Source organism: Rhinopithecus bieti, unplaced genomic scaffold (assembly GCF_001698545.2).
Source record: "Rhinopithecus bieti isolate Rb0 unplaced genomic scaffold, ASM169854v2 scaffold_27006, whole genome shotgun sequence".
Classification (NCBI taxonomy): Eukaryota; Metazoa; Chordata; class Mammalia; order Primates; family Cercopithecidae; genus Rhinopithecus; species Rhinopithecus bieti.
Genome location: NW_016813373.1, coordinates 301,946 through 315,977, shown reverse-complemented (window position 1 = coordinate 315,977; position 14,032 = coordinate 301,946). Strand labels below are relative to the sequence as shown.

The 14,032-nt window shown below is 43.1% G+C and overlaps 1 protein-coding gene across 1 annotated transcript in view; it reads right to left on the bottom strand.

The window, feature by feature from the left end:
- The window catches only part of LOC108512687 (voltage-dependent R-type calcium channel subunit alpha-1E), a 313,873-nt gene that overhangs the window by 234,406 nt on the left and 65,435 nt on the right, over positions 1 to 14,032 (bottom strand). Inside the window, exons 4-6 of the mRNA XM_017848045.1 lie at positions 5,365 to 5,468; positions 3,847 to 3,999; positions 2,298 to 2,479 (exon numbers count right to left, since the gene is read on the bottom strand). Coding sequence (XP_017703534.1) covers positions 2,298 to 2,479; positions 3,847 to 3,999; positions 5,365 to 5,468 — 439 coding nt within the window. The remainder of the gene's footprint in view (positions 1 to 2,297; positions 2,480 to 3,846; positions 4,000 to 5,364; positions 5,469 to 14,032) is intronic.

Below are 14,032 nucleotides of genomic sequence, written 5' to 3'. Positions count from 1 at the left end.
ACAGTCCAAACAGGTAGACAGTCTTTGGGTGACAGTACCCCTAGCCCTAAATCCAGCCATCAGAATATCAGGAGGCCTTCAGTAAACTCAAGTTCAATGAATCACAGGCTGGAAGTCAGAGTATGTGAGTCTGTGGGCCCTGGACACCCATGCAATACAAGGTTTCAGAGTATCTGCAACTTGATCTCCTCTCCTCCCTCCTTCGCTCCTTCGTGAGCAAAACTAGAGAGAGGAGCAAGATCTCTGCCTGTGTTTAACTTCTAAACCTATGGTCGACAGGTAACTGGAGAGACATAGAGATTTGAAGAGAGCACTATGATAGCAGGAATCATGGCACGTTTCCCTCTCCATTTCCCTAGTACCTAGAACAGTGCTCGGCATGTAATAGAGGCTCAGTCAATAAACACTGAAAGAATGAAGGAATGAACAAAGAAACTAATGAAGAAAAAATGAGTGGTTCTTCAGCCGAGATCCTGCTCCTCTCAGTACCATCTGAACCTTGGCTAAAGAGGACCAACAATCACGCCTGTATCCTCAAATGCAACACTTCTCCTTTCAGGCTTTCAATGCATTTATCACATCACTTAGGTGAGTCTACACATATAATTGAAATGCATCACTCTCAAAGCCCTACAAGTGACACCAGCCACTACAGGGCCACTGCTGCAATTCCTACAGGCGCCTGGCTAATTTGAGTGGCAACCTTTACATCTCAAATGAGGAGTGACTGCACTCATCAACCTTGCCTCCCTCCGCTCCTTCCTGCTGCCTCCCACAGCTGGTGAGAACTGCAGAGTGTCCTCCAGGGTTTTCTGGGTCACACATCATCCCTGGGCTTGCTGGGTGTAAGTTGGTCCTTGGGACTTCTTCACTGCCCTTAAGAGCTTTAGCATAATAGCCTGTGACTCTTTTCTGCAAAGTTTCAGTCCTGCCTTGCTCATCCTATATGGGAATGGATCCAGGTTAGCAATGGACCTCTACTAAGTACTTTCTTGTACAGGCCTTACACAATCCTTGCTCTTTGGTCATTATAGTCTAGTCGAGTTTCTTCTGAGACAGCATTTCCTTTCCCTCCACTGTAAATTATATCCAAAGCTCTTTCTAAAGGGTGCTTTGTATAAGCCACCTTATTTTCCACCTAATAAGTTTTATACAGATAGAATCAGGCTAAAAAGATCTAGAGAAGAACTGAAGGAAACAGAGGGCACCTTAAGGTAAAGGCAGGTTGTGGGAGCGTACATAAGAGGCGTGATCATTCCAAAGTTACTGTCTTGGAATGTGCTGGTTGAATGCAGGTAAGGGTACAGTCTTTCAAAAGCACCTGCCCACATGGCTTTACCCACCTAGGATCCATGTACATCAAACCACATACCTCACTCAACTCGCTCTCATTTTTGAGCATAGAGTCTGCACCAAGCCTTTGATAAGTCATTAAAATTAGACTCCGGAAGATGGAAGAGACTTCATGATCACCCTGCCTACCTTCTGTCCCCATGCAGGAATCCCCAACATCCCTGACAGGCAGTTAGATCAACTCAGAACCTTCCAAACATGTCTGATCACATGAATCCCCAGGGCACTTGAAAAACGCACAGCTCACTAGCTTACAAAGTTATACAAAATTAGAATCTCCAGAGAAGAGGCCTGTGAATCTGAATTTTCAACAAGCATCCCTGGTGAATCTCACAATTAAGCATGCTTTTATGTGCATGTAATGCAGCAGTTCTTGACAGTGGCTACATACGAGAGTCAGATAGGAAGCTTTTTAGAAAAGCCAATGACTTTTCTAAAATCACCTTCACCCCTAAATATTCCTACTTAATTGGTTTGGGATGGAGCCCAGTTGGTATAAGTTTTTTTCTTTTCTTTTTGTTCTTTTCCAGTACATTCTCCCAGATCCTGAGGGGGTGATAAAATTTTTTAAGCTTCCAGCTAATTCTACTGGGCAGCCAGTATTATACATTATTAGTACCCTTCACTGTAGCCCACCATCATGTCCAACCAACATATTCTATAACTATTAAGTTGATCTGACTTAACTAATTTGTTCACCTATCCAACCTAGGATGTAATTTCCTAATCGTGTTAAGAAGCTGTGTACTTGTACTTAGCAAGAGGCCAGACAAGAGAGGGTTATGAACTGCTAAGGCTTGTCCCAGTTGAGTCTTCACCTCCCGCTCCAATACACCTATATCCACAGCCCTCCCTGTCCCTGGACTAGCCAGGCCAAACAACCCCAGAAGCCTCCATCCAGGGTTCTTCCCTCCTCCTTCCCGGTCCCCACCAGCTCTACTCACGTTGTACAACACGGTGGTCCACCCTTCCATGGTGATGCACTGGAAGACAGTCAGCACAGCAAAAAGGATGTTATCAAACTGGGTGATCCCATCATTGGGGCCGATCCAGTCCTTGCATTCATAACCAGCTGGGCAGCCCTGCACGCCACATGGGTGAGGGGGGTCAAATCCTTCTAGAATACCTGCAGACATGTTTGGAGGGTAGGGGATAAATCACATGGTGTTTCACATAAACTGGAAATGACCTCAGGAGGCCACAGGCAAGCAATTCCATTCCCCATGGAAAGAGGTCTGCCCTTTTTTGTCTCAGGCTCCCTCTCCTCCCTGGCCTCTCTGCACCCCCCAGCTCACATACCACGTGTTCAACCCAATGTTTCCCATTCTCTTGAAAATGGAGCCTCTCCTCCGCATGGTCCCCTACTCTGCAAGCTTCATCCTCTACCCTCACCTGCAGTACCACAGGAATTAGAAGGACTGAATCACACGGCACACTTTGAGGAAAAGGCAAAGTCAAGTTTTTTAGCTTCAGACTCCAGGATGAGCCCTGAGTTCTTCCTGGGTTTCTTGGGGACAGTTATAAACTATGGTCATTTTAGGGGGTTTTAGCTCCTTGTTTGTCCAGCATGGATTGCTGGCTTTGAATAAAAGATTAAAACAAAAAATAGAAATCCAAGGTGGAAGGTGTTCTTTGAAGGTTCTTTTCATAAAAAGCATGGTACTTATTTGGGATTCTTCAGCCTGCCTCCCATCTCCTTTCCTCCTAGGATACTCAACTCAACTTGAAAAGAACAAATGAAATACAAAGATATGAGAATTCGGGGTTGTGTACCCTAACAATCTCCCAAGCACACTTGCAAACCAAGCTCAGAGCACTCTCAGTTCATCCACACCACGTGTGGGTCAAAACAGAGAGCGAGAAGACGGTGAGAAGGATCATGAAGGGAAAACGTCTCCACAGATCCGGAGGGACCCAACTCTGATTCTGGACTCCTAGATCTCACCGGCCTGTGGTCCAGAGAGGCCACTATAGAAAAAGTACTTATTTATTCGGTCAGAGGCTGCTGTATAAAGAGTCAAGGGGCATTGATTCAGATATTCAGAGAGGTGGCACTTTATTTTTTTGTAGAGAGACAGAGAGATGGGGACAGAGAGACACTAGTTGTCCAGGCTGACCTCAAACTCCTGGGCTTCAACAATCCTCTTGCCTAAGTCTCCAGGGAGTAGCTGGAACTACAGGTGTGTGCTACTATGCCTGGCTCAGACAGATGGCTTTTGAAGTTCATTCTTATGGCCCTTGACTATGGGATAGGGGAGCCGAGACCATCTATTTGAAATCTTCCAACTAAGTATTTGCCTTGCAATATTAATGTCAAGTCAGGATCTCTAGTCTCAGTTGGCTGTGCCTCAAAAGGCTGCTGACTAGAAGCTTCTGATTCTAATTCCAGGGTCAAAATAGGACACACTTTTCCAATGAGCCTCCAAGTGCCCTGAAATTACCCCAGTTAACAGAGGGGAGAAGGGAAAAGAAGACAGAGGAGAACGACCCTACCTGAATTGTTCATGAAGCATGCTCGATGTAACTTCCCACTGTAGAACTCCAAGCCAATAATAGCAAACATCAGGATGGCAAAGAAGAGTAGAAGGCCAATCTGCAGAAGAGGTACCATGGCCTTCATGATGGACTTCAAAACAATCTGCAGGCCTAGAAGGAAGGACAGAGAATGACCAATGCAGCCGTCCCTCAGCACCATCTGACAGGGCAGGATTAGTTTCATTCCCTCATTGGTTTCATCCATGCTGCCTTCTGCCTCTGATAGATTAAATTCATTAGAATGTGAACCTTTCCTAAAGGAAATTAGGCCCAGCTCTGCTAGGCTGTAAATCCTTCAAGAGCTGGGACAAAGTTAATCTTCCCATTCACTCTATCTCAGACCCAATTCTCTCAGTCCCTATTGGGGAAGCACAATTAGTACAAGTACCATTCAGAAAATGACATATCCTTTGACCCACACATTGTACTTCTAGGATTCTAGCCAAGAAAACACTCAGAGATTTGAATAAAGATTTAAGTAAAAAGGTGTTTGTTGCAGCACATTTATAGTTGGAGAAAACTGGAAATAGCCTATTTTATTTTTTTATGTCATCCAGCAACATAAAACATAAAAACGGCTAAATAAATCATAACACATATAAGAAATTTTTGCTTTGAGACAGAGTGTTGGTCTGTCGCCAAGGCTGGAGCGCAGTGGCATGATCTTGGCTCACTGCAGCCTCGGCCCCCCAGGCCCAAGTGATCCTACCACCTCAGCTTCCTGAGTAGCTAGGACTATAGGAGTGAGCCGCCATGCTCAGCTAAATTTTATTACTTTTTTGTATTTTTTGTGGAGATGGGGTTTCACCATGTTCCCCAGGCTGGTCTTGAACTCTTCCTGAACTCAAGCTATCCTTCCACCTCAGTCTCCCAAAGTGTTGGGGATACAGGCATGAGCCGCCATGCTCGACTAATTTTTTATTTATTTATTTATTTTATTTTTTGTGGAGATGGGGTTTCACCATATTGCCCAGGCTGGTCTCGAACTCCTCCTGAACTCAAGCAATCCATCCACCTCAGCCTCCCAAGAGCTGGGATTACAGGCGTGAGCCACTGCACCCAGCCAAGAATTTTTAAGGTTAGGAAAATAAAATACTTATTTCAGGATATAAAACATATAAAACTACAATATACATAATGATTTCAATTATATTAAAATGCACTGGGGAAAATGAAAAATATTGAAATTTTAACAGAAGTGATTTCTGAGTGACAGGATAAAGAACACTTTTCTCTTTTGTTGTTTTCTTTACTTTCCACATTTTTCTGTAAAGATTTTCTATTATCTTTTATATTTGCGAAAAGTTAAATTTAAAGTAAAATGTTATGCCAGATTGCTCCAGCTCCACTATTTATTACCACTGAGGCTTCCTCCCAGGAGGAATATTTTTTATCCCAAATTCCCTTAGACCTGGATCCAGCTGGGGACACATCAAGAAAGTTCTTAGCAGAGCAGAAAGAATGGCAGATGCTCACTAGGTATCCCTGACACGAGCTTCAAGGGCCGCAGGACACGCACAGCCCGGAGGGTCCTCAGGTCCACATGAGTGTTGAAGTGGGTTCCCGCAGTGGCCAGGATGCTGCAGACACAGACACAGAAGGGTCAAGGTTACCAGTCTGGCTTTCCCCTCTTGTTCCATGCAGGAAGCGGGGCTGAGGCAAGCTCAGCCTGGAAAGCACACAGCGCTGACGCCAGCTGTATGTGGGTGCACCTGAGCTTGGGTGAATCACCAGTGGCTCCAAGTGGAATTAAATTTAGCCATCTGGGTTTCACTTTGCAAAGAAGGAAAACTTATCATCATACCAGAACCCTAGTTCCAAATCCCAAGCAAAACACAAGGTCCACAACATCTGTCCCATTCCTGTCCCAAACCTTGTCCCCTTTCTCCACTCTGCCCTGTTTCAACTCCTTCCCCTCTCTCCAACCCAACAGGTCCTCGTATTTTTTTATTTCAAAATTGTCTTAGGTTCCCCTGCCTATCTCCTTCAGGAAATTTCTCTGGATTAACTGCAGTAAAAGAGTAACTCACTCATCTCTACCTTGACACTTAGAATTTTTTTTTTTTTTTAATGGAGTCTCGCTCTGTTGCCCAGGCTGGAGTGAACTGGCGTGATCTCGGCTCGCTGCAAGCTCTGCCTTCCAGGTTCATGCCATTCTCCTGCCTCAACCTCCCGAGTAGCTGGGACACTTAGAATTTTTACCAAACACATCAATTACATTGGAGAAGAATTTCAATGGTCTTCACATAGTATCAGTATTTTTATAATTGCACAAAACCACTCTTTGATCCTAATCGGATTTCATCGTTTCTATTTTTCCACGTTCCACAGCCATATCCAGAAACACACACATGCACAAATCCATAATTCTATTAGATTGTGTAAACCAAGGAGACAACTTATTTCCTATAATCTCATGACATTGCAGGGACTTTGGAGAGACAAGGACATATATGTATTTATGAAGGACACAGCAGAAGAATAAGAGCAGAAGAATTGAGTTCAAGTCTGACTCAATCTGTTGAGAATGGGGTGACTTCACACAAGTCTATCAACCTCGATGAACCCCACTTCTGTCATCTCTAAAATCAGGGGGTATTGTGGTCTAGTTATAAAAATAAAACGATATGGTATTTAATATTAAGAGTGTTCTATAAACTGTAATGTACACACAGACATTGTGGTTAATGCAAAGCTTACTAATATTAATAAAATCTTAATTTAAAACTTGCTCATTTTATTCTTCTTTCTGTGAAGAATGAAAGGAAGTTTCTCCCTCATAATCCCTCCAGAACAATCTCAGCTACCCAGAACCATCAGGAAATGAGGCATTCAGAAAACTGGGTTCCTCTACAGTCAAAGGGTGGCAAGAATGGCTTGCTTTGTTTATTTCTAATGGAACCTCTCTGAAATAGTTCAAGTATTAAAGAAGGTACCTGAAGTGCCTTCAATATTTGACATATCTTCAATCTCAGAAAAAGAACTGTATGGAAAGTGCATGCCCTATGGCCCTCAGAAGCAGACGTACAATCATTAGGTACAAATCATACAGACCAGGACAACAGAATCGCAAGCAGTAACCAACATAATTAGTGCTGCCAACAGCCAAGCGGACAGCTTCATGTGCTGGCACACTTCCCCAGACTCCAAGTATCCAGGAGTTGTCTGTAGAGCATCATTAGGAAGTAAAGGGGGATCCTACATGGGGTAAAGGTTAAACAACCAGTAGAGATTCCTGTCAGCTTTAAGATTCTCTGAGTCTACGTTCATACTACCTAAAAATAAGAAGCAGAAAGAAATCCTACTCAAAGAATCTCAAGAGCTAGACAAGGTTTCTGAATCTTCCCCATCTCTCCTGAGTCACACTTCCATGCCATCATCAGAAACAGGGGTACTTGGGGGAGTGGAGTCTTCCACACTCCTTTTGACTCTATCTTCCAAGGCCAAGGAAAAACATTAAGGAGGTGGTCATATAATTTCTAATAAGTAGGGAAGGACTAAAGACAAAAAAGAACAAGGAGAAACATGGAAAAGAGAAGTGAAAACTATGACAGAAATAGAAAAAGAGAGGAGAGAGATAAAGAGGAAGGATAGGTGGGGAGATAGAGAACCACACACAAAAAAGGGATCATTGTTTGCCTGGCTCTTGTAATAAAGGTAAGGTGCACAGCACAGTCTCCTGTGCTGCCCAGGTGGGAGACTCTCCTTTCATGATGATGTCTTTCAAAGACAGTATGCAGAATATGAGTTAGAAATTAGACTTCTGTTTCCTAGGATACTCAGATACACATGAGACACTCTTTTCATATCATAAACAGCCCTGTTGGAAATGAAAATTTCCTCTCCAGTCCTGAGTTTAACAGTTATGTTTCAGAACATGGTGATACAGGCAGAAAGATAAAATTAAAAGGCGAGGAAGGCTCAAATGTAGAGGGGGAAAATGGTAGAGGGAAAGAATGAGATGACAGAAGAGTGAGTAGTACAAGAAAATGTAGGGATATAGACAAGAAAGGAAATAAATAAGAACCAGGGGAAGACGCAAATGTCAGAGAAATGGGAAAGAGAACAAAAGCAAAGAGAGAAGGAAAAAGATGGCATTTGTTGCAGGGGTCTCACACAGCCAGCCATGAGGTATGCACATGTCACCAAGTTGGTCCCTGGCTGAAACTACCTGCTCCCCAAACTGTCCAAATCACTCTGCAGCCAGGGCCACGCAGCCTGTGGTCTCATGCTGTCTTGGCCCTCAAAATTTTCTTTTCTCTCCTCCAGTGCAGGAGGGCTACCAACTAGGTCTTTAATTGATGCACATTGGCCACTGGCTGCTTCCTAACTCCCACTGTTCCAGTACTCCTTGAGGCAGAACTGACAGCTGGCTCCCCTGTTTACCTGTTAGAAAGCAGGGACAATGGGATTCCTTTTTTTTTTTTTTTTTTTTTTTTTTTTTTTTTGAGACAGAGTCTTGCTCTGTCATCCAGGCTGGAGTGCAATGGTGCAATCTTGGCTCACTGCAACCTCCGCTTCCCGAGTTCAAGCGATTCTCTTGCCTCAGCCTCCTAAGTAGCTGGGATTACAGGCACCTGCCACCACACCTGGCTGATTTTTGTATTTTTATTAGAGACAGGGTTTCACACCATGCTGTCCAGGCTGGTCTCGAACTCCTGATCTCTTGATCTGCCCACCTCAGCCTCCCAAAGTGCTGGAATTACAGGTGTGAGCCACCACGCCCGGCCAACAATGGGATTCTCAGAGCAAAAAGACAATTAAGGAAAACAGCCCTATTCTGTGCTCCCGTAACGCATCCACCTCCATCACTGCCCTAACCACATCCTAGAGAAGTTCTGTTTTCTCATCTGTCTCTCCCACTAAATCTGAAACACCTCTAATGGAGGCACCATTTTACTCATCTCTACCCCCAAAACCTAGCCCAGTGACTGGCAAGTAAGAGGCACTCAGTAAAGGCTTGATGAATTGAATTTGAATTGCACTGATGAAATTAATATATTTGTTGAAACAGAGGTCAAAAGGAGAGAACATCAAGGAAATCCTAGAACTTACTGTGAGAGGAATAGGGTAGCAAGCTGGGATAGTATTCAAACATACATGTGTTTGAGTACATAGGAGAATACTGGGAATCTATCCTCAAGCATTTAAGAGTCTAATGAGGATCTTTTAATATTCTTTTTTTAAAATTTTAAGTTCCAAGGTACATGTGCAGCATGTGCAGGTTTGTTACATAGGTAAATGTGTGCCATGGTGGTTTGCTGCACCTGTCAACCCATGACCTAGGTATTAAGCCCAGCATGCATTAGTTATTTCTCCTGATGCTCTCCCTCCCCCTCTCCCCACCCCATACACCTGAGAGGCCCCAGTGTGTGTTGTTCCCCTCCCTGTGTCCACATGTTCTCATCATTCAGCTCCCACTTATGAGTGAGAAAGTGCAGTGTTTGGTTTTCTGTTCTTGTGTTAGTTTGCTGAGGATAATGGCTTCCAGTTCCATCCATGTCCCTGCAAAGGACATGATCTCATTCCTTTTTTTGGTTGCATAGTATTCCATGGTGTATATGTACATCTTCTTTATCCAGTCTATCACTGATGGGCATTTGGGTTGATTCCACATCTTTGCTTTTGTGAATAGTGCTGCAATGAACATATGTGTGCATGTATCTTGATAATAGAATGATATATATTCCTTTGGGTATATACCCAATAATGGGATTGCTGGGTCAAATGGTATTTCTGGTTCTAGATCTTTGAGGAATCACCACATTGTCTTCCACAATGGTTGAACTAATTTACATTCCCACCAACAGTGTAAAAGCATTCCTATTTCTCTGCATCTGTTGTTTCTTGACTTCTTAATAATCACCATTCTGACTGGTGTTGAGATGGCAATATTCTTGAAAGACTCTTACTGAGGACTGGACAGATCCTGTTCTGTGAGATCTTCCTAGTTCTCAGTCAGAAAGCTAGAGAGAAAGAGGAAAGAATGGAAACTCAGAAGTTAAAGACTTGTCTCCCAGCAAAGCTTAAGTTTTGAGGTACATACAGTTAAGCAAAACTATGGGCTTTGTAAGTACCAGGGCTTAATCAGGAGTCTACTGGAAAAGTAAAGAGTAGAAAACAGCCCTTGACTCTCAGTCTAGTGGAAGTAGACAGACACATAAAAGAAATAATTATAACACACCATGAAGCATTATAACAGAGTCATTTACAAAGTGCTATGAGAATGGGAAACACCACAGTGACAAATGCAGGGTGCTTGCTGTCTGTTAGCATTTTCAAATGGTATGTCATTAAATCTTCAAAATTTTCCTCATATTGCTATTGTCTCCATCTCATAAAAGAGCAAGCCAAAGCTTAGAAAAAATTAAATTGCTAATAAATGGCAAGACCAGGAATTAAAGTCAGTTCTCTTCTGATGTCAAAACCAGTCCTTTCCCCACTCTGCCATTATGCTGTGCAATGTTTGCCCGGCGCTGGGCAGATTCACTGTTCCTTAGTCCAGTGTGTTGCTAAAAATACCAAGGTCACAGTTTTGGTCTCCAAACGGGCAAGTGAGCATTCTTCCCTTCATTCTAAGGCCACAAATCACCAAGTGCCACAGATCACTTGCCATGTCTCTCTCTCTCAGGGCCAGGCTCCATGCACCTCTCCTAATTATTACGTACAAAAGCAGCTTAATGGCAGGTGATGATTGCTGCAATATTTCTGTACACACACATGGACACACACACACACACACACCACAAAATCAGAGTGGGGCCACTGAGAACAACTCCAATTTTGAGTTAATAAAAGCCTAAGCTCTCCGCTGTCCCAAGAGGCATATGTCTGTGCTCCTCAAGGGCAGAAGCGTATTTTCCCTTTCTTTTGTCACTATAGGCACACAGCCTGGTGGAAAGGTTTGTACACAGAAGGATGCTTAATGCCCACTTTGCTCCCACAGCAGAGGACAGTTGGAGAGTGCACTCAGCCCTCTGACCACCACCAGCACAGGTATCATGTTCGGCACACAGTCAAGTTCAATAACTATTTCCTGTTAGAGATCATGGCTCAGCCCTACCTTGAATGTTTTTACTTTTAGGTGTCAGCAAGTAGGAAGAGAATGGAGATTGATACAATCCTGATGATGCAGCACAAGTCTTTCCCGTTCTGGCCATACTGCAGTGGCACAGCAGAACAGAAGACAGAGGTAATGCTCTGGGCAATAAGAACCACATCATCTCTCCCCAAATTAGTCACCCAAAGAATTCTCCAACCTTGCATTCCCTTTGACCTTGGGGTTTCTTTCCTAGCCTCCTTGTCAATCCAGGTCTATAATCTCTTTTCACAGGCATATTCCACTGTGCAAATCCATGCCCGAAAATACCCTGAAACAGTGGTCATAGGTTCAGGGTTGCCAGCTAAAATGCAGGACACCCAGTTAAGTTCGAATTTCAGATAAATATTTTTTAGTGCAATATTTATATAATGCATGGAATATTCGTTATTTATCTGAAATCTAAAATTCAAATTTAACTGGATGTCTTATATTTTTATTTGCTAAATCTGACAGTTACAGTTAAGTAGTGATCAGCAAAGACCAGATAAAGAGCTCCCTTCTTAGTCATTGCCCAAGCCCTAGACAAAATTTCCAAGTTCTCTTCTGAAAGGAGACACAAGCCAGAGGTCTTTCACCATTAGGTCCAGCATGTCTCCCAAGCTCCAGAAATTACCCACATCAATATCAACGGAGAACTTTAAGTTTTTGAAAGACAGGCTCTTCATCAGCACCTGTGAGAAAAGGCTAACACTAGCAAAGGATGTGAGATGTTTAACCAGCCCATGTGATGAGGAGGCCATGAGGAGGCAGCAAGGGACTTAATATAAGCTGAATTCCCAACACAAAGTTGAGTCAGAATATCATTCCCATGGGTAGTTGACATAAATGAGTTGCTGTGTCTATTCAAAAACATTCCATAAGTGGTTGATTCCTTTATCTATCATTCCACTTTACCTGTCATGTCCCTTCCTTTAAATCTCTTGGATTCACTTCTCACTCTCCAGCCTCCCTCCTACCTGGAATGCTTCTCCTTTGCCTTCTCTCCCCTGCCTAAACAATTTGATTCAGACCTCACGGCCCAGATGACATTCTACTTCCTCCTTGGAAAAGGTCTACAACCAAAAGCTAGTTGAACTAGGATTCTGAGAGAGGGGTAAGGCACACGCTCTCCGGTCACACTGGCTAGTTTCAAATCCCAATTCCGTCACCTATACTAGCTATCAGGCCTTTTGCAATTGCCACATTGAGCTACAGTTTTCCTACCTGGAAAAAAGGGATAATGCCTTCCTAAGAAAGTTAAAACAAGGATTAAAAAAAATAATGCTTGTAAAGTTCTGGACGTAGCACTGATTTACCATGGAGTTTCTTGGTCATAAACAACAGAAACAGATTTTAACTGTCTTAAACTGCAGACCCATCAGCTCCATCCCTCCAAAAACGTATACTGAGAAGATACCAGGAATTCACAGAATTGAGGGGATATTGGAAGACCAGGCCGGGAAAAAAGGAAAGCAGAAACCTTGTTGGGGCAGGGATATCCAGGTCCTAACTGAGAAATCTGTGATTGTTGCCTGTTATGGAATAAGAGACTTTGCAGATGGGATTAAGGATCTGGTGGTGGAAAGAATAGCCTGGATTATCCAGGTGGACCCAAGGCACAATCACAGGTGCCCTTATAAGAAAAAGGCAGAAGACTGACTACAGAGAGAGAAGGCAATGTAAGGACAGAAGTGAGTTATTCTCCATTTGTCTCTGAAGATGGAGGAAGGGCCAAAGAACACAAGAATGAAGCTCTAGAAGCTGGGAGAGGCAAAGAAATGAACTCTCTCTCCTAAAGCCTCCGGAGGAGAGATGGGAAGCACGACCCTGGATTTTAGCCTAGTGAAAGTGATTTTAGACTTCTGTCTTCCAGAACTGTAAGAAAATACACATGTGTTGCTTTAAGCCACCAAATTTGTGGTCATTTGTTACAGCAGCTATAGGAAACTAATACACTTGGCAAAGGTCAGAGATTCTGGGAAATCTGATTCTTAGGCCACTGTGGCTATTGGTATGAATATAAACATCAACTGTCTTGGTGTTGCAGCATCATTAGCTTAAGAGTAAAGTCAGAAGAAGCACGTGGTCAAGCTTAAGTCCCCCTGCACCCAAATCCCCTACCACTTCCAAGGTGAGCAAGACTCCCCCCAGGAACACACACAATAAGATTATCCCGAAAGGGAAAGCAGGGGCCACTGAGGAAGCTGAATGAAGAAAAACTTTAAAAAAAAAATGTCTACTACAGTTCGGCCCACAGAAAATAATCAGGTGTTGCAGAGGAAAAAGAGAAATAATATATCAGTTTTCTTATCTATAAAATGAAATGATCAGATAAAGGGACCTCCCGGACCCTTCCTGGCTCTAACTCTGTGAGCCAACACCTACCCTGATGGTGCTATGCTTCTGTAGCTCACACCAATCTCCCTTCCTCTCAACATCCGGAGAGCTGCTCTATGTTTAACTCCCAATTACATACAGTTCTTATATCTTAGAACATGGGTCTGACCATTAATGAGTCAGATCCTCGCAACTCAGTTCAAAACCTGCTCCTTGATGACAGAAACCATCTTTCACATTTCCACACACTATGGCTCCTTCTGGAACAATATACAACAGTAATGCTCTAGAAATGCCCTTCACTCAAGGAGAAGTGGGTGTTGATACATTTCCAATTGCAGCAGATTAGCTGGACTCATCCACAGATGCATCCACGGAGCTGTGACTGGGCCCATGACACCTAATAATTGGATATCCAAATTGAAGTGGGTATAGCCACATGTGTAAGTAATTATGATCTATCAAAAATCTACTGAATTACACATGATGTTTTGCTCTCCATTTCTTTTAAATAAATTACTAGAAGTGTGATTTCATTTGGGAATCAATTTCTGGAGACTTTACTTCATTTTATTTTTTAAAAAGTCCCTGTGTATTAAACTGTTCACATAGAGATAAGCCAAAGAAAATCAACTTGACCAAAATATATCTGAGGGAAGAGGATGAGGGTGGGAAAGGTGTAAAAGATGTCAAGCCCAGCCTGGATGTCTGCAAGCTGCCTCTTCC